The 20,510-nt window shown below is 50.6% G+C and overlaps 1 protein-coding gene across 1 annotated transcript; it reads right to left on the bottom strand.

Annotated features, from left to right (window-relative positions):
* Positions 1 to 5,699: 5,699 nt before the first annotated feature.
* Positions 5,700 to 20,147, bottom strand: CAMKK1 (calcium/calmodulin dependent protein kinase kinase 1). The gene is made up of 15 exons (XM_080923292.1): positions 19,779 to 20,147; positions 19,096 to 19,143; positions 18,678 to 18,731; positions 18,269 to 18,320; positions 17,946 to 18,079; positions 17,489 to 17,525; positions 16,580 to 16,601; positions 14,651 to 14,739; positions 11,746 to 11,945; positions 9,138 to 9,191; positions 8,404 to 8,477; positions 8,053 to 8,140; positions 7,724 to 7,852; positions 7,187 to 7,290; positions 5,700 to 5,847 (listed from the first exon to the last, which is right to left on the bottom strand). Exons 1-15 carry the CDS (start codon positions 20,136 to 20,138, stop codon positions 5,775 to 5,777), a joined length of 1,518 nt encoding a protein of 505 aa, XP_080779418.1. The 5' UTR covers positions 20,139 to 20,147; the 3' UTR covers positions 5,700 to 5,774.
* Positions 20,148 to 20,510: the final 363 nt, after the last annotated feature.

Genomic DNA, 20,510 nt, shown 5'->3' with positions numbered 1-20,510 from the left:
GAGTCCTGATTTTGTGTCTCCTCCTGTGCCATATTTAGCTAGCTCTGGGTCCTTTCTAGACCTGTCTCCCAATATGAACTCCTAAAAATCTTTCCAGAGAAAGACAAATCAGTCTAAAACACAAGAATCTGATTCCCTAGGCTACCTTAGGCATGACACGTTGTAACCTCAGTTCCTCAGAACATAGAACAATGACACACACTTCCACAGAAGAAGGACCAAATGAACTAATTGTGTGTGGTTATAAGATCCAATAGAAGTGGAGCCGCACATCCAAGCTTTCCTTAAAGTGGGCCGCAGCATGGGACAAACAAGATGGACTTCCTTAGAACGGTACCTTCAGTTGAATTCAGGTGCGGATGTAAGTAGGAAATCAGGTTAGAAGAATGGGATGCATTTTCTTTCCTCCCTTTCCCCTTTATTTTCCCCTTTCCTTTCCTTTTCCTTTTTTTTCTTCTTTTGCTGGGTTGACAGTGGAACCCAGAGAGTTGAGCATACTAACAAAACCCTTCACCGGGGAGCTTTACCCCAGCCCTCTCATTCTGAGACAGAATCTTGCTGTGTAGCACTGGCTGGCCTGCTACTTGCTTTGTAGCAGAGAATGACCTTAAACGCCTAATCCTCCTACCTCTACCTCCTGAGTGATGGGATTATAGGCATGCACTCCGTGCCTGGCTCCCTACTGTGTATTTTACAGAAATGTTTGTGTTTGGGATGGCCAGCTGTGGGTGACAGTCATGAACCCCACCATTACGCTATCTCTCTAGGCCTGTGGAGTGGGAGGTAGGAGAAACAGAAGCAGTTATTACTTAGCCACGCAGGCCTCTCTCCCTCCTAAAGAGACTTGCAGCTTGAGGATTCAGTTCAGAGGGATTTGAAATTGCAGTGCAAAGAGGCCTTGGAACAGCCACAGCAGGGTGGGGGTGAGGATACGGGGGGGGGGGGGGGACACATCAGGAAGCTCCCAGGCTGCTACCCCAGACACTTCTTCTGCCTCCCTGTCCACAGTGCAGCTCAATGAGGTGAAACCACAGCGAATTGAATTTAGAAGGTGGTAAAGAATAATTTTCAAAAAGTTAGTGGGACTGGAGAGATGGCTCACACCTGGTAAAATCCCTGTGACGCAAAAGAGCCTGATTCTACATCCTCAGCACTTGTGTAAACTCCTGGCAAAGTGACAGGCATCTAAACCCTGACTGCTGGAGGGGCAGCAACAGGCAGATCCCTGAACCCACTGGCCAGCCATCCTAGCTGAATCTGGTAGTTCAGGTTCGCTGAGAGTCCCTGTCTCCAAAACTAAAGTGAAGATAAATCAGTGGCTTCAAGTACAAAATGCTCCTCCTGAGGACCCAAGAGTCTGAAACAATAATAAAGAGGAGGGAGCTGGAGAGATGGCTCAGTGGTGTAGAGTACAGATGCTCTTGCAAAGGACCTAAGTTCAGTTCCCAGCATCAGGCAGTCCCTACCTTCTAAACTCCAGGGGATCTTACGCCCTCTCCTGGCCACTGAGTGAACTGTACTTACATAATCAAGGAAGATAGACATCAACTTCCGCATACCCATATGGACACACACATACACTATACTTACAAGCGTAGACACACGCAGTCAGAGCTGAGCACGGTTGCTTACACCTGTAATTTTGGTACTCAGGAGGCTGAAGCAGGATCATCACCAGGATCTCTATCCTGAGCTACAGAACTCGACCCTTCCCCTCCCCCCTAAAAAAGGTAAAACAAAAAAAATCCTGAAAGTTAAAAAATATGTAATTCTCCAATATAAAATAAAGACACGGGCTGTGTGTGTGCCTACTTTAACTGAATTCTTACCCAGCACCCATAAAGTCCTGGCTCTGTCCCCAGCAGAGAAGAAGCTAGACTTGAAAGCACACAGCTGTAATCCCAGCGCTCAAAAGGTAGAAGCAGGAGAATCGGAGCAAGTTCAAGGTCATCTTGGAACTCAGGAGAGTCGGCCCGCCCCACTGCCCAGCGTCAAATCTGTTTATTAAAAGGACTTGTGGCAGAGAAAAGTTACATTTGTCTCATTCCAACCATGTGACCCCCCCAGGAAGCAGTCAGCTGTGGAGAGGAACCAAGAGGCATGAACAGATAAACACTGGACAGTGAAGACCCAAGCTTTGGCCTGCTCTCATCTCAGCGGAAAGATGTCTGTGGCCACAAAGTGCAGCTAAGTACAGGAGTGTAGGGAGGAAGGGTGTTAGGGAGGGATGCCCGAATGTCTAAGCCTGAAATTCATCAGCACTGAGGCCTCAGAGGCCAAGTTCAGCCAGACTGCCACTTGCTGTACTGACCATGCCTTCAGTAGACACCCAGGACACGGACCCCCTGCGTCCCCACAGGGGATGCCATCTGTTTACATTTGAGAAGGGGAAGGCTGTTTGAGTGTGCTCTCCTGTGTCTAGCGAATGTCACCCTGTAACCTGAGATGTGTATCCTCTGGGAAATCTGGAACCCTCAGTAGTTCCCATTCCCCACCCCCACCCGAGCCACCGTGTAGACTGAGAGATTGAGGAAACAAAGACCTGAGACCAGCTCTGTAGGAGTCAGAGCCTGTTAGACATCCTCTCATAGGCACCAAGGTTCCCAAACCTTTAACCAGACCCACTGTGGGGTTCAGTTTTCCTCTGTGGTATAGTAGTTTCTATCTCTGGGCTTCCCATATGTCTTTGCATGTGTAGGCTTACAGTTCTCCTGGGTGCTTGTATGGAAAGGTCTGGGTGGTGGTAGGGTTAGTGAGTCGGAGATGTAGCATCTAACCTGACACTTTTCTCTGGCCCTCAGTTGTCCTATCTGTGTACACACTAAAAGGATTGGATTTGTGGGACAATCACATGGAGCACCTGTGATTCTAACATTGTTCTCAGGACCCAGGATCCTGACTGAGTATAATGTACCTTGCCACACAGGGAATGGAGAGGTATGGGGAGGGTTCTACCTTGGGGGATCCTGGGGACTAGAAGACACGATGAGGAAAGAAGTGAATGAGGTAGGTGGGTAGAGCCTGAGCCAGCAGGACACCCCAAGATGCCAGCAGCAGCCCTGAATATTAGAGTGGAATTCTTGCTAGGCAGCTATTGGGGACACAGACACCTGTGAGGTGAGAGTTAGGAGCTGAAACCAAGGGGCTGTGGGGATAGCCAGGGAATGGGAACAAAGACCACTTATTGGTCTGGCACTAGACAAACTCATCTGACCAGGAGAAGGCCTGGTACTGCCCTTCACAGAGGCATAAGATAACCAAGAAGCAGCCAGAATACTGAGGGTCTGCATTCCTCAGGTGGAAAAGCTGATTACCCACTGACAGCCTCTAGCTTGGCCATCTTCTTGGTCTTCGGCACTCGTCAGTCTCTAGCTTAATCCAGCTGCAAGAACACAGCTGGGGAAACAGCAGCTACACAGGGTGTGCTGGGCAGTAGCCCAGGTTTCCCCAGAAGGTGCTCATTGTCTGAACTATGTATAACAAGCCAGGCTCTTGGAACAAGGACTTAATTTGCTCTATGAAAATGCTGAAACTATTTGTACTATACCCGTGAAGAAATCGAGACTCCTGAAATGACCTGCCAAAGGTGTCCGTTATTAAGTAGGTAGCCAAACTGGTGTTCAAACTCAAAGCTGTCTGACTTCAAGGGTGACATTTGATATCGCCACCTTGGAGGACCCCATGACTTAAGAGTGTTAGTGCTGAGCTAAAAAGTCATGGGGAAGACACTGGCATGCCAGCTCCCCAACTTAACCTTCCTCAACCTCTATGAAGCAGGAAATGTACCCTATGGCTCATAAGCACCCAGTTCTCCCCAAAGCTGCATAGGAGACAAGAGTTCCTTAGCCTCATGAGCCACCGTCCACCTCCCCTCTCCCCACCTCTCACTACCCTACCATGCTGTTCAGGTGCCTATGGTGCCTCAGAGCCTTCCAGAAAATTGAGCCAAGTCAACTGTGACAAAGAAGCATGTCTAGATGCAGAAGACATACAAAGCCTTTTTTTTTTTAACTGAACAAAGGGCTTTTTATTGTTTTAAATTCACTTCCTAAGAAGTTAGTTTTTATAAACACTCACGGCATTTGCTCACTTGTGCTACATTCACAAGCAAAGCCAACCAAGGCTCTCAGCAACAGGTGACAGTGAGCATGCCTTCCCGGCTCTGATGGGGACAGGCCAGCCACCCAACTCCAAGCTTTCCCGTGTGGATCCCATCCATGAAGCGCCCTGACTCCTTGCTATTTATTGGCTGGCATTTAACTTGCCTCCCATTTACTCTATAAAAGTATTCTTAGGTAGGATTAGATGATTTGTTTTCAAGCCCTGATTACACTGGCTGCCTTAGTGCAGAGGAGTTTGGTTGAAATGGGAGCCCTTTGACAGTGGGCTACCTCCTGCTCCTAGGCATAAGTTGACATAGAAACTATATTACAAATGCATGTGCCAGTATGAGACATGCAAGTGTGCTGTATACAGCAGATGGGCATGCACACGCATGTGCACACAAAGGAGCAATGTACACCCATGGGCACAGAGATACAGTGGGAACCAGTGCTCCCACAGAGCCTCTCTCTTTTCTAGTTTAGCCCTCCTGCATTCTGAAACCCATGTGGGCAGCCAGGATCTCTTATGGGAGGCTTTCAGAGAGGGCTACCTGAGTCCTGCTCATCTCCCTTTAGGGACCAGTCCCTATGAGCATCATCAGTAAACGTTAGAACAGCCAGACGACCACAGAATCCAGAGAGCTGACGTGTTCTGGAAGGGCAGTGTCCACACGTGCAATTGTGCAGCTCTGACCTGTGTGGGCTGACTGTCTGATGTCCTGAACTGAAGCAATTGGCAGAAGGGCCACCCGCCTGACAGGGAGTGCGTCTCGCTCGCACTGTCCCTCAGCTGGCTGAGCCTCCATCATAGGCATGTTGTGAGTAAGCCAGCATCAGCTCAGAGCCTGCATCCCATTTACTTCCACATCTTCAGGGCCACAGTTCTGAGAGTCCGTGGCCCTCCTTGTCACTCCTGGTGTTCTGTAACCTTCATTCTGGAGATCCATGAGAGAGGAAGGGAGGTTGGCAGGCAAAGTATACTGCTCCGGGCTCAGGCCTATGCTCCGAGTTGAATTCACTTCAGCCCTTTCACCGAGGAGCGTAAAACACGGTCCATGAATGTCAGGTCCTCGTGACTACCAAACTGTGCCAGGGACTGCCGGAGGAAGATGCTCCCCACAACAGCTGCTCCCAACCAAACCCTCAGGTGAAAAACAATGAAAGAGGAATCTGGATTCTCCGAGATCAGTCTGCTCCCAGGCACGTGTCATTTTGTATTATCCACGCTAGAGATCCGAGTACTCCGACTCTCAGGACCTTCCACACTGAGGTGAAGCAATCGTCCCTTCTTGTGTGGAGCAGCTGGGCAGGCCACCAATCCCTACGGGAGTTCTCTGAGAAGCAGCCCACTAGGTCTCCACCTGCCATTTTGGTCTCTTGCCTTCTGCCCTGGGCCTCACCAGCCAGTCAGGTAGGGTTTCTAATATTCCCCACAAGATGGATCACAACAGAGAACCAACCAGGACCCCCGATCCCCGAATGACACACGTTCCAATCCTGTCCCTGGATGTGCCTGTGCGCAGGTCATGCAGCACAATGGGTGAGGGGGGCCAGGAGAGGGGCCGAGGTCCCCAGCCCCCTGCCTGCAGGGGCGACTATTGCATGAGGGCGGTGGGCCTCTGGAGGTGCGGAATGAGCATGCTGCCGATGGCCCTGGGCACATGCAGGGACTCAGGATGCAGCCTCATCCTCCTGGACTCCAGGAAGCTCTGGGCTTTTGCCCCCTTCTCCACATCCTTCTTTCCTGTTAGGAAACACCAGGGGCAGAGGGATTCCAGGAGTCAGGTGTGTATGCAGGGGATTTTCTCATACATTCATACGGTTGTCTAGCCTACAACCTCTGGCATCTCCACTCCACACTAGCCTCCCTAGGATATGTTCCATCATGGCAGTCCTCCTTGCCACTTCCTCTTACCACAGCCTCCACCCACAACCCTTCTGTGGCTACCCACTGCTCTGGGATGGAATCTAAGCTCTCAGGAATCTCTCACCGTCTGACCCAGATGACTTTCTAGTATCCCATGAGTACTAGCTAGGTCAAAGATCTTTCTTGTTGACCTTTACCGGCCCCCAGTGGGTTAGAGGCTTTCATTCTGTGTATTCTTTACCTTGCTCACAGGGCAGAGTTACCAGCAGCCTGGGAATTCCACTATTCAACAGATCCCTGAATCTGATCACTCATTCCTACTCCCAACCTTTGTTTTAACTCAAAGGATCAATCTCACTGAGCTGGACTAACAATAGCCTAAAATGTAAAGAACGGAGTCTTAACAAAGACCCCAATGTCCTCTGCGAGGTTAAAGTGTACTTTACTCTTGTTTTTGTTGTTCAGTTCCAGGGAACAAACTAGAACTGTTCTCAACTATTGGCTGCTTCATTGTGTCACCAGGGGGCGCCAGGAACACAAGCACTGAGCTGAAGCGGTCTTTACTGTGATGTCAGATGTATCTTAGTTCGTTTGTCAAATTCTATATGATCCACTCCGCCAAGGGCAACCTCAAAGAGGAATCAGGAAACATATAGATACCTCCCAGGTCTACCTCACTGTGTGGCCACTCCTTATAAGGGCAGGCTTGCACAATGCCCATGTTCACCTCCCCAGGAAAGTGCCTTTACCACAGGGCAAGCCAAATGTACAGCCCTTCTCCCCAACTCCTTCACAACCAGACAGGTACTAAACTGCCCTAGGACCACAACGCCTCACAGTTCTCTCTGAAGGTCTGTGCACAAACTAACTGGAAGGTAAATTTGAAGGCAGCAGCAGAAACACTGGAAGCCAGAATCAATGTTCAGAGAACTGCTTTTCTGATCTCTTTCAAAGTGGTGAACCCATACATGTGGTTCAAACAGGTTTCTCTCCTCTAGCCTCGCCAGCTAGCTGGTCCACATGGACTCTGTCCCAGGGAGGGCTGAGCGAAGTCTTCATCTCTTACAGTGTGTGCATGTGGGACATTGGGCCTCTAGGGCACCAATGGGGCCCTCCTCTGAAACTTGGATATGTCCCTAGTTGGGGATATGCCTCAGTGCCATGTGTCAGCCCAAGCCCAGGGAGCAGCCCATAGGCCTCAGCCCACTATACTCACATTAGTAAGTTTCCTGGCGCAGACATAGATCTTTCTTCCCTGCGTGCTTGGGGCTCAAATGGGTTTCCAAAGGAACGCTTTCTCAGCATAGACTTGACCAGGATCTGGGGAGGATAGGTCAATATGGGGAACGGGCCTGGCTAGCCAGTCCCAGCCTAGGCAAGCAGATAGGTTCATGGGATAGGGTGTGGTCTAACTGACAGGTGGGAGACCTTGAGCCAAGTCTCCAGTCTTTACTGTCACGCCTAGATACCAGTGTGGTGCCTCGGAAAGAGCAGCAGTTCCCAGAATGTAGGCAAGGAAGGAACTGCTTCTCCCTGCCATGGCCTTCACCAGACCTCAGGTCTTTCCATCAGGCTCAATAAGGTGACATTATTCCAAAGATGGACTCCAATGGAGCAGGGGCGTCCATGGCCCCTGCACTGTGGCTGACTGACCTGATGCCACACTGTTCCTTCAAAGGCCGAGAGCAGAGCAAGTCCCAAGCATTGGCCACACCCTTCTAAGACAAGAGAGTCCCATCCCTCACCCTCTTACCACAGTGGTCCAGCTGGGGATGAGCTTGACTGAGTTCTTCACCTCTTCTTCAGTCACCTCTACCACACTGCAGTGTTCCTCCTCTGAAGGGAGAGGTTCCTCTCCATGCTTGGTCACCCAAGGGTGTAACTGTAGAGCCCAGAAGATAGGGAAGGGTCAGGGTCATCAACCCAGGGAAGGGTCAAACAGACATCAACCAGCTGAGGTCCCCAAGCATCCCTAGCATTGACCTTGAAGGAGTCTTCAACCCAGAGATGCCCAACACACATGTCCCAGTGCAGGTCCGTCCAGAAGGGGACACAGACCTTGGCCCTGGACAAGGCTCCCACCTTGATATCTGATACCCCAATTCTTGTTTCAGGATTCTTGTCGAGCATCTTCAGGATGAGGTCTTTGAGTTCCTCGCTGACCTCTGGCCTGGGAAGGAAAGGGACCAGGACGCCACCATTAACGAGGGTGCTTTCCTCCCTTCCTTGGGACCAAGAATAATCCCAACCACATTCCTCAGATGGAAGGGCAGGAGGCCATGTATCTGCTCTGGCCCCTCCGAGAGATCAGTTTCCCCTTTCTAACTCTGAAGGCCGAGATGGGACTCTCATTGGGCAAATGCTCTGCTAAAGTTCAGATACCCTCCCGGAGAGGTGGGGGAGCCTCCACAATTCCCTCCATGGACAACTCACTCCTCAGGGAACACCACGGCCTCATTCTTGATCTTCCTGTGCAGGGCCAGGATGTACTCATCAATGAACGGGCACTGTGGGAAGAAGAGACAGACAGGATGTAGGCCTTGATCCACTCTGTAGGGGGCCAGGGGTGGGAGGCAGCTTATGCTCCACCCCCAACCCAGCAGATGGGGAAAGGCCTCATCTAACTTGTTTAGGGCGCACAGCAAGGGCTCAGCAACTGTAACTGAGCAGATGAGTCACTGCAGAGAGATGCTGGCTGCACCTGCCGCCAGCAATAAAGCTGCCTGCAGCAAGGCCTTCCTCTCCCAAGGTCTAGTGTTTGGGGACACGTTCACTGAGAAACTGCCTGCCTTCTTAAGGGTGGTCACCAGAGCCAAAGCATCTGTGGGCAGGGATCTTGATCATGTCAGGATTAGAAGGAAGCAAGACCCAATGATGTGAAGAAATGATTTCGTGGATGAAGGAATGAATGGCACCACTCTGGAGGACAGGAGACAATACTGCTGTCACCTCATCTTGGATATGTGCTGTCCTAGGACAACAGGTCAATCCCTCCCAGAGGGGAGAAAGAGAAACAAAAGGCCTCTCTTCCCTCAGATTTCTTGGCCCAGGTGGGCTTTACAAAAGCCATTTTATCTAGGGACACACAAAAAAAGATCCTGTATCTGTCACCCACTCTCGGCTCCTTAGACCCAGTCACACATTTCCGCAGGCCCCTCAGGACTCACCTTCCCATAGACAAAGCAATACAGTGTAACCCCCGTGGCCCATACATCCAAGGCCTAGAAAGAAAGAAGCCCATGTCAGTAAATATGACCACCCCGCACTCCCACCTCACCTCACCCATCTTTATTAGGCTGCGGAAGAGCCCTGCAGAGACACCCCTTCCCCAGGCAGGCATCCATCAGCAAACACTCCCTGAGGCTTGATCTATGCTGGGCCCTGTGCTAAGTACAGGGGAGATGCCAAGAACAGAGCTCCAACATTCCTGGGATTGTGGACTTTCTAGGGACAGGCCAGGAACAGGCACTGTTTGTAACTCGGCAGGTTCTGAGCCTCATTTCATCCACTGGGTCATCTGCTGCCTCCATGACACAGATGTGCTTCCAAAATAGCAGTGTGTATTAAACTCATGCTCAGTAAGTAGCTCTGGGTTCAAGGAAGCCTCCATTCAGTTATTGTGCAACTGTCCCAATGCAAGAGGCACACCCTCCCCCGTATCCCCATGTCCTCTGACAAATAAATCCTCATGTATGCAACTCCTGACATAGACAACCATCATCATCATCATCCATCCTTCCTTCTGGAGAACACAAGACAAGTGCAAGCTGGTGTGTTCTGAGACATCAGTCTGCTTTCAAATCATTCAGATCAGAAGGACCGAGAGAAACCAAGAAGCTGGAGGGTGGGGAGAACACAGGATAACATATTTATTGGTAAGCCAACACTTGGGACTTAGCTACCGGAGAATCTCTAGTTCAGGGACATTCTCAGCAAGTTCTAGAGCGGCATAGGATATGTGACACACCCTGTCCCCACCTCTCACCCCAGAAAAACGGTGGAGGGAGAAATGTCTCCAGAACAGAGACTCTCAGGAAAGGTAACAAATGACCCTGATGGATCTCCAGGATTAAAAAATAAAGAAAAGAAAAAGAAACCAGGCAAGCTGAGAACATTTCAATACCATTTCATAACAGTTTACATGTGTACAACGAATTATAGAACAGTCTCGTCAGTGATAAGCTCCTGACCTTGGTCACTGTACTGAGATTACATAAGAGGATGTTCTCGTTCTTAGGAAAGCCACTAAAGTACACAGTGATAAACAGACATATTGTCTCAAAATAAACTTCTGAATGATTCCGAGAAATGTAATAGAAATATTCACGGGGGCTGGAGAGATGGCTCAGTGGTTAAGAGCACTGACTGTTCTTCCAGAGGTCCTGAGTTCAAATCCCAGCAACCACATGGTGGCGCACAACCATCTATAATGGGATCTGATGTCCTCTTCTGGTATGTCTGAAGACAGCTACAGTGTACTGATATATAATAAATAAATCTTTTTTAAAAAGGAGGAAGGAAAAAATTTCCTGGATTGGACCCCAGTTCTTCTTTAAGACAATATATTCAGAAACATAAAGACAATGAAAAAGCTAACATGGCAAAGCTGATGAATCAGTAAAAGGCTGGAGAGACGGCTAAGAGCATTGGTTGCTCTTCCAGAGGATGTGGATTTGGTTCCCAGCACCCACATAGTGGCTCACAGCACACTGTAACTTCAATTCCAGGGGATTCAACACCCTCTGCTGGTCCCAGGCACACAGCTGACACACTCACATACATGCAAGCCAAACACCCACAGCATAAAATGCAATACTAACTTTTTTAAAGTCCAGAGGATTCCTTTATACTCTTCTTATAACTTTTCAGGAAATTTAGAATTACAGCAAAATAAAAAAGATCCTTTTTGATTTTTGTTTTTCAGCACTGGAAAATGAACCCCAGCAAACACATGCCAATCAAAATGTTCTACCATTGAGAGTTCTATGCCCAGCCTCAAATAAGAGTTGAAAAACTAATTTATACCCTTGGCCTCTGCTTGAACGCCAAGGCCCACATGGCCCAGCTACCTCTTCCCCTGCCCTGTGTGGCGGCACGCTGTAAGGTCCAGGCAGGCAGAGCATCCACACTGCTGCAGTCCCCTTAGAAACCTTCCTGTCACCTCAGCAATGCTGAGGCAGCCAATCCCTCTAAACCAGGCCCCTCTATGATGACAACACTGGAAAACCATGAGACCAAGTAACAATCTCTCTCCCTCTCCCCCTCTGTGTATGTGTGTGTGTGTGTGTGTGTGTGTGTGTGTGTTTGGTGTTGGGCTAAACTCATAATCACTCTGCACCTCTGGCCACATAAGAGACTAAACCCCAACCAGCCTTGTGCTTCTCAATCCTCTTAAACATTCCTAGATTCTGCCTCCAGCTCAGATTCTCATGGTCCAGTCTAGACCCTGCCATGTCCAGGACCCGAGGAAACCACCCTCCTCTGACCATGACTCTCAGCCCGCATCCATGGGATATGAATGGGACTGTTTCGGTTCTGCCTGTACCACAGCTCAGCACAGAGCCCCACACAGAACAAGCAGCAGTAAAAGATACAAGTAAGACTGTAACCATTTTCTAGGGATTCCCAGGGGTATATGTTGGGCTCCAGGGAAAAGGTAGGCACATTTTGGCTCATGAAGCCTGGAGCCCTCCGCTTGCAAAATGCCCCACCCCCACCCTGCTGCAAACTGTTCTGCTCCTCCACCCAAATCCCAACCTAGGTCCCAGGCATCACCTTCCCACTGAAGCTCTGGCCAGAATCAGAAATGGCCTCTGGGGCCATGAATGCCGGGGTCCCTGCCGTACTAGACAGCTGAGCGTCATTCCCCTCAAACTGGTTGCTGACACCGAAGTCGGCGATTTTCACGTGCCCATCGTCCCCAAGGAGTAGGTTGGATGGCTTAATGTCCCTGTGAACAATCTTCTGGCAGTGCACTGTGGAGAGAAACAGGTGATACGCAAGCCTGGGGGGGGGGGTCACTGCCCAGGGCCCCCTCTCCTGCCTTCATCTCAGCCATGTCTACCCATGTTATGACAGAACCCCAGAAAAATGACACTGGGGCCACCTGCTCCATTATGCAATTGAAGACACTGAGGGGAATCTTGGGAGTCTCTGAACTCTACGTCCAGTGATCTTTCCTCAACAAACAAGGCATTTCCTGCTGAGGAGGGAAATCACAGGAAAATATAGGGGAGGACAACTTCTCCATAGGCCTGTCCCATATCAGCACTGTCTACAGGCCCAAAGCGCATTGAAGCCCATGCCTAGGTCCAGCCCCAACCTGGGAATCCCCACTCCCAGGACTGATGCTTGGTTTGTGGGGACTGAATTGTGCCTACAGACACAACAGTACTGCCTCAGCCCTAGGGATCTGAATGACAGGCTTCAGAGAAGGTGCCAGGCCTCAGCACCTCCAGGATGAAGATGGTTGGGGTGAAGGTCAGACATCTCTAGCAGAGTGGAGCCAGAGTCAGAAACGGTGCAGAACACTGGGAGCCTGCTTTGTCCCTGCCAGAAAGGGACACTAACCTGACATCCCATCAGAGCGGGGAAGGCCCAAACGATGCACATTTGACCAGGGAATATAGTCTTTAATCCTTTTCTCAACTCTAGGCTTGCTCCTGAACTCAGGCCCTGCACACATGTGAATGTCTGACAGATAACAGATATGAAATCTCAGTCTCGGAACTCCACACCTGTCTACAACCCCATCACTAGCAAAAGAGAAAGGACTCTAGCCAGGTAGACTGATGCAAGCCTGTAACCTCAGTCCAGTCAAGGGGACTGCAAATTCTAGACCATCCTGGGCTGTATAGCAATACCCCGTCTAAAGCAAGGAAAGGAAAAAAGAAACTCCACATTTCCCCCCTACTCTTCTCTGACCCTAAAGACTCGTCAGCTCCTCCTCCTCTCGACCTCAGAGCAAGCAGCCAATGAAGCCGGAGATGGAAAGAGCCTAAGCTGTACATAGTAGTCCACACTGTCTGTCATCCGCCATAATCAGAGGAGCTTAAAAGACTACAATAGATGAGCAACTGAGGCCATCCTAGCCTCCATCATCTGGGCCTTTCTCACCAGCCCCAACTGTCCATCCGCAAGACCAGAATCACAAGTCTTTGGGGCGCAAATGCCTCCCTCACCCACTTCTCCAGCCCTGGAGCTAACACCCCAGAGATGCCCTTCGTTACAATCAGCTGGGCCCTGAGGAGATTGGAACCTAGAATCCTAGATTGGTCTAGCATGCATCTGAAGTGGGGTTAGGAGATGGCAGACAGGCCCTTGGCAGAGGCCCTTCCAAAAAAGGAAGGGCGTGCAGCCGAGCCCTGGAAGGGCTGTTTCTGCCCAGTGCTTACTAGACCGACTGACCAATGATAAAATGTACCCATCTTTCCTACACTCTTTGCTCTTATTGGAGTCTGTGTACTGCACACTTGTCTATGTGCCTCAGATTCCCTACATGTACAAAGAGAGTGTTCATCTGGAGGCACTAGAGAGGGCTCATCAGCATAAAGATACTCCATGTCACTGTGGGCTACACCTCAGCTAGGGAGGAAGAATTCTGTGGAAACAGGCCCAGATAAGATGTTAGAGAGAGGGGCAGCAACCCATTTCCCAACTCAGGCCAGAACCCTAGGTTTCTGAGGGCCCTCCTCTCCCTAGACCAGGTAGTCCCCCCACGCCGGCCACCCTATCTCCTCCCATCCTGTTACTACTCCTCTAATCCTGACCTCACCATCTGTCACTTGAGCTGTGGAAACAGCCTGCCTCTGGCCAGCTGGCTGCCTCTCACACCCCATCCAGCAACCACACAGCCACCAGGCAGCGCTTTCTAAGAAGAAAACCCCATCAGACTCTCCTCTGCTCAGAGCCCTCATAACACTGACAGGATTCAGTCAGAAAGTCTTCCTCAGAGATGTCTGCAGCCCTCGAGACATGGCCTGGACAGCGTTCCAGCACCATTGCTGATTAACCACCACACCAAGCCACTTGGACACTCCATCCAGGCGGAACAGCCCCTCTCCTCTCTTGCCTCCACCTGACAGGTTTTCCCACCATCAACCCTCATAGATGGCCAGTGAACCCTGAGTCTTCAGGACCTGTGCCTCTGAAGCCCTGGCAGGCATCACTTGCCACACAGAGCTCTCCCAGTCCTAGAGCATCATCTGTGCCCTGCGTAGGTGGCACAGAAGCCATGCGTCCCTGAGCTCTTGCCTTGGAGGCCCTTAAAGCTAAGCCTACCCTGCCATTACCACAGGCATTGTGCCAGGACACACTCTTCCCCAAGCAGCTGGACAGAAATCTCTTCCATCCCACATCTCCTGATGTTTGTAGAGAGGAGAAGCTTGGATAGAACACAGCAGAAAAGACCGAGCGAGAAAAAAACAAAAAACAAAAAACAAAAAACAAAAAACACGCAGACGCACACTAGTGAACGCAAAGCACAGCGACCGACCCAGCGCATGCCCAGTGAAGCCCACTGGGTCCCCTACCCCCCCCACCTCCCCGCCCCTTTCTCCACTAAAGCTGATTGGTAGACCAGCGCTGACTGACAGGAAGGGCTCAATGGCTGTTTGGTATGGGCAGAGCGCGCTCTTAAGTCCTCTAGAACCGGTCCCAGTAGACAGGCTGTCTCACTCACAGTACTCGAGACCCAGGATGATGTCCCGCAGGTAGACACGAGCTTGCTCCTCTGGGAAGGGCTTGTCGCAGGGCACATCCATGACTGGCCTGTGAGGAAGGAGGGAGGCCAATTCAGTGTACTCAGGAATACAGAAGGCTGCAAGGGTTGGGGAATAGGGGCCCTCCTAGGATCCTGGTGCTCAAGGGCTCATAGAACTCAAGATACTAGCTTCTTCCATATGCCAAAGTCGTGATCCGTCTATCCCCTTTCAATCATAATTTCAAGGCTAATTGATCTCCATTTCCTCTGGCTTGTAGCTCTTGCAAGAATTAAGTGTAACCAAATAATTACGAAGGCACTACCATTTAAACCTGTGGCTCTAAAACCGTGGATCCTAACTCAAGAGTCAGAAAATCAACCAAGTGGGTCTGGGTTTTATTTTGTCTTTTTTGGGGGGTTTTGGGTTGTTGTTTAGTTTTTCTTTTGTCTAGTGAAATAGAATGTTTCAGAATGTCTAACATGGAGAACAATAGAGATAGTGTTCCAGATTGTCAGTTACAGACATGGGCAGCAACACAAACTTCCATTTTTTAAAAATTAGTGTAGTAAAGAGGGCATACTTTTAACCCGAGTATTCAGGAGGCAGGGTCAGGAAAACCTCTGTGGCTTAAGGCCAGCCTAGTTCACACAGCGAGTTCTAAGCAGCTAGAGCTACATAGTGAGACCCTGTCTCAAAACAAAACAAAACAAAAAAACAAAGGACAGCCTGGTCTTAATCCCAGCACTTCAGAGGCAGATGCAGGAGGCTCACCTATAAGCTCAAATTCAGTCAAGTCAGCACAGTTAGATCCTGTCTCCAAAAAACAAAACAACAACCGGATGCTTGTTGTTGTGGTGGTGGTGGTGAGACAGGGTATAACATAGCCCAGGCTGGCCTGAAATTCAATATATACCTAATGATGACCTTGAATTTCTCAAGTTTTAATCCTCTTGGCTCCACCTCCTGATTACAGGTATTAGCTGCCATCCTTGGTTTTATGCAGTGCTAGCGATTGACCCCTTGGCGTGGTGCATGCTGGGTAAGTACCCTACCAGCTCAGCTGCAGGCTCAGTCCCTAAAATCTTCTTTTTTGTTGTTGTTGTTATTTTTTAAAGATTAATTAATTTATTTATTATATTTAGGTACACTATATTTAGGTACACTATATTTAGGTACAGTATATTTAGATCCCATTATAGACGGTTGTGAGCCATCATGTGGTTGCTGGGATTTGAACTCAGGACCTCTGGAAGAGTAGTCAGTGCTCTTAACCGCTGAGTCATCTCTCCAGCCCTAAAAATTTCTTCATTTTGAATGCAGGTTAAAAAAAAAAAATTAGTCTTTCAGGAGAGGACCTGCAGAGGGATAGTTCACAAGCTTCATTCCAGGCTTGGCAGGGAGGGGTTTGGATCCACCCAGCCCTGAACCCACTAGTCCATGTCAGCTGCTCTGTAAAAATTCCCATACATCAAACAGGGCAGGCAGACGGAGTTAGAACACCAGGCGTCATCAAGAACTTGCTGTGTGACTTAGGTAAGCTGTTAACCTTCTCTGATCCTTGGCTTTCTCCCTGCCATAATCAGTTAGTAGTGAACCTCAAAGAACTCTTGGTGATTTAAATGCAAGTATGAGTTTTACCTAAAAACACCCCTTCTCCCACTTACATCCAAATATCTTCCTAGTTTTTCAAGATCTGACTCAAAGCCCATCTCTCTCCCAGCCCGACTCCTCCAGCCTCCGCAACCCTCACCAGTCTTCATCTGAATGGTCCCTGAGGCAAGAGTTCCTCCAGAGAGCTGGTGCACAGCTCTGCTTTCTCTTACACTAGCTGGCCCCCGGGCAGAGGGACAGGGAGGACAGGAGAACTGGACTAGAGATGATCTGCCTGAATGGGACGGGGAACTCACCCCTTTCTGAGGAGGTCAAACACTGAAAGAAAAGGAAAGAAGAGAGGTATCATAAGGCTGTGGGTGGCCAGTGCCAAGGTTCCTCCCTGTTGTGGAGAGGGGCAGGGGACAGGACAGGTGAGGTAGGTTCCCCATGGGGCTGCCTGACTGGACCCTCAGATGCTAACAGACTTTCAGCATGGGTCCCTTTGTCAGGGAGGAACTGAAGCTTGAGAAGGGCGCAGACATGTTCCTAAAGCTCCCTGCCAACAACACCCTTGACCTTTTGACAGCCTTGCCTCTTGATGCCTGGAGCCACCTCTCCTGCCCCGCCCCCTTTCTGTGATGGAGCACAGGCCCAGGGTCTTGGAAGTCCTGAACAATCCCTAGGACTTCCCCTCCAGCCCTCCTATCCCATCTCTCCAAATCTCCTCCCAGAAAAGCCCAAGTATCAATCAGGATAAAGAACTTAGATAATAATATCCATATTAATAAGGATAATTATGAATGTGCACATTTCCTGATATCAACCTTCCCTAGATACATGCCACCCTTACCTCATTTTATTATTTTGTTATTATAACTATCATTTTTGAAGGGCTAGGTATTGAACCCAGCTCCCAAGCATGTTCCACTCATGAGTTACACTCCCGACCCTATTATCCCATTTTACAGGTGAGGAAACCGAGGGCTGGATCCCCAGACTCACTGACTCAGCCAGCTTCTTGCACCTACTGAGGGCAGAACCATACTGACCCGGACTGGTTAGGGGCAGGGAATGGGGCCAAGAAACAGTCACTAAACATGATGAGTCCAGGGCTTGAGAGTACAGGATATCATGGCCACCCGAACATTTCTGTGTGTCTCTGGGGAGCCCTCACTGGGACCAGCCCTAGGTGAGCTGCTGTGGGAATGAACTGGGTCACTCACCCAAATAGAGATTGTCTTCAGCAGGGTCATCCAGGACCTGGTCAGAGGGAGCAGATATTGGCATAGGGCTTGCGGAGGAATGGAGTTGGGGAACCCAGGCCTCCTGTCCTTTTCTATAACCCAAGTCCCCTACTGTGTCCTGAAATCAACCTAGACACAGAACAGGAACTGTACAGGTACCAGCAGAGGGACCTCAGTATTACTGACCACCCCATCAGCCCTCCATATTACAGCCCTCGCCTCTGGAGAAGGAGTTCACCGTTACCTCCAGGTCTACCTCTCACCTTCAGCAAGAACACCCTGCACCAGCCTGGACTGCCTCAATGCCTCCACAGTCCGAGCCAAAGATGGCCTGCTCCCAGTGCCTCACCCACTTGCTCCCTAGGCCCTGGTAGGCTGAGGACCCATCCATTCCACCCACCCACCAAGCTCCAATACCCTCACCACCCCCTCCTACCTCAATCAATTTGACTACATTCACGTGGTCCAGCTTCTTTAGAATGGCAATCTCCTGGTACACACGCTCCAGGGGCAGCAGCTGTTTGGCTGGCCCTCCCTGGGCAGCTTGGGACCCTCTCGGGGGAGGACGGCCTATGACCAAAAAGTAAATCAAGGTGCTGGTCCTGGAGATCTCGTTCCAGTTCACCAAGCCCAGTCCATCCCGAGGCCTTTGCTCTTGTTTCCTACCCTGTAACCCCCACTCCTAAACAGAAGTAGTTAGGGACCCTTCCCTCCTCCTCTGCCCCAGGCTAGGTGTTTTCAAGGCCATGGCATACATACGAGGGAAGCCATACTGCTTCAGTAACTTCTTTTTGGAAAGAACTTTCATCGCCTGTGGAGAAAGGGACAGAAATATCACATGTGTGCAGCCACCAGGGGCTTGAAAGGCCCTCAGGGGACTGTGGTCCAGATGAGCACACTGGCAGCTACCACTGGTACTGAGCATGTGGCCAGGTATATGACTACTATGCCATAGCCAAATCTAGGCCTTCCTCCTCTTCTCTCTTCAGAGGAAGCCAGGCTCTGCTTACATACCCCAAGAAACAGGACGTTCATTCCCTTAGCACACCCCAGAGCAGGAACCTCTCCTTAAGAGGTCACCCTGGCCCCTTACCCCAGCACGTCTCCCCACTCTCCTTGCTTTTGTGGCCCGATCTGGGCAACAACCCCTTCCCAGCCCCAGACTCACATAGTGTCTGTCTTCACTTTCGTTGTAGGCCAGCCTCACCACACCATAGGCACCCTGCAGAGAGCCATTGGTCAAGCCCCTCAAGACACAGCCACATTCTCAACAGCTCTGGTCCTACCTTCTGCACCCGGACCCCACCCGATCTCCTATCACCTGGTTCTGGGGCTCACATCTCCAACTGATGAGGGGACTCCTGTGCCCTAGGAGCCACCCACCCCTGCCTCACAGCTCCACGCAGCCTCTTGTCTTCCCTAGGAGGACCGGGGGAATCAGGAGTCAGAAGTTACCTCTGCTCTCCCCTGATAATCTCCCAATCAAGTTGGGTGTTCCTGGCTCTGCTCCCCAGTTCCATCAGAGGGAAAGACAGATGCTCAGAGAGGACTCTGCAGCCCTGGCCCCTCCCTCACACCCTTCCTACCTTGCCAATCTCACTCTGTAGCTTGTACTGGTTCAGCTGCACACAGTCCTGGGGGAGAGGAGAGCATCAGAGACAGTTCATTCATATGCTCAGTCATAATGGACAGTGCTCCCATCTTGGGAGACTGTGCAGGGCCCAGCCTCTACTTCCCAGACCTGCAGCTCATCAGCCTTTCAAGTTTGAACCGGGGGAAATTGGAGGATAGCAATCGCCACTGTGGGAGATGAGAAGCCTCGGGTGACATGTGAGGATATGATGGGTGGAGCCCGGGCTACGCTGCGCTCCCATCGGGACCCAAGGTCGCACTCAGATCCAAGGAAGACCAGGAAGCACACTGCAGTTTCCAAGTGAGAGCATTCTCTCAGAGGCTTGGTCATGGCTCAGGCTTGGGATGGTTTGGGGCAGAGACATACATGGTCTGTTTTCAAAGCTTTAAGAGGGCTTCTTAGGAAAGAGAGAGGGCCCTATTCCTGGGCTAAAGGTGGGAAGAAGGCAGGAGGTAGCCCTTGATTCAGATGGCCCTTCCCTGAGTTGAAAAAAGCCCTGCTGTTAGGTAGTAAGCTTCCCAGTGAGTTCTAAAGATATGCAAACCAAAGAACACTAAGTATGTGGTACATATAGTGGGTGAAAATCCAAGCCTTCCTGACAGGTCCATGAACAACTTCCAAGTCCACCCCACCAACCTCCGTGTCTGAGATGGCCACATGGTGGGACTCAATGGTGGGTCTCCGCCAGGCCCGAGGAGAGATGTGACTGGCAGGTCCTGTAGAGTAAGGCCCAACCTTAGCCTCCAGACAGCTTCCAGCTGGCCGTTCCTGCAAGGAGAGCTTTCTAGCTGAGAGGCTGGGACGCACTGGAATGGGTCTTGAGGCACTGCCAGGAATCACAGAGGCAGCTCTGGCCCGGGGTGGAGGGTCCACACCATTCCTGGCAGGCTCTGGGCCCTCATCTGCCTCTTCCAAGTGGGCCACATTAATGGCTGCCACCCGATCGACCAGCTCTGCTCGAGGGTCTTGGCAGCACACGGCTGGGCCGCTCTCCATCACTTCAGTCAGCGGATATTCTTGTTGGGAACCTGAGAGAGGAGAGAGTGTCACTCTTGGCCAGGCAGATGGATTGGGTCTAGGTTCTTTTCCCTCCATAGCCACAGTGCTAAAGACCCAAACCCCCACCCCCCGGCTGTTCCCTTGGCCTGGCTTGCTAGGGCCCAAACCCAGGGGTCCCCAGTAGCTCACCTATCCCTGCTGCATGTCCTTAGTGACCTGCCTATAAAACAGGTACAGTCTCTTCCGCTCTGATGGCTACATAGAAAAGTGCCACAAAATCAGACAGATGTGGGGGAAGGCCTGGAAGCTTGGCCACACTAAGGCCCAGAGGCCAGGGTCAATTCAGTCCCACAAGCTGCCAGTGGCTCA

Source organism: Micromys minutus, assembly GCF_963924665.1.
Source record: "Micromys minutus genome assembly, chromosome: 10".
Taxonomy (NCBI): domain Eukaryota; kingdom Metazoa; phylum Chordata; class Mammalia; order Rodentia; family Muridae; genus Micromys; species Micromys minutus.
This window is presented reverse-complemented; position numbering and strand designations above follow the sequence as displayed.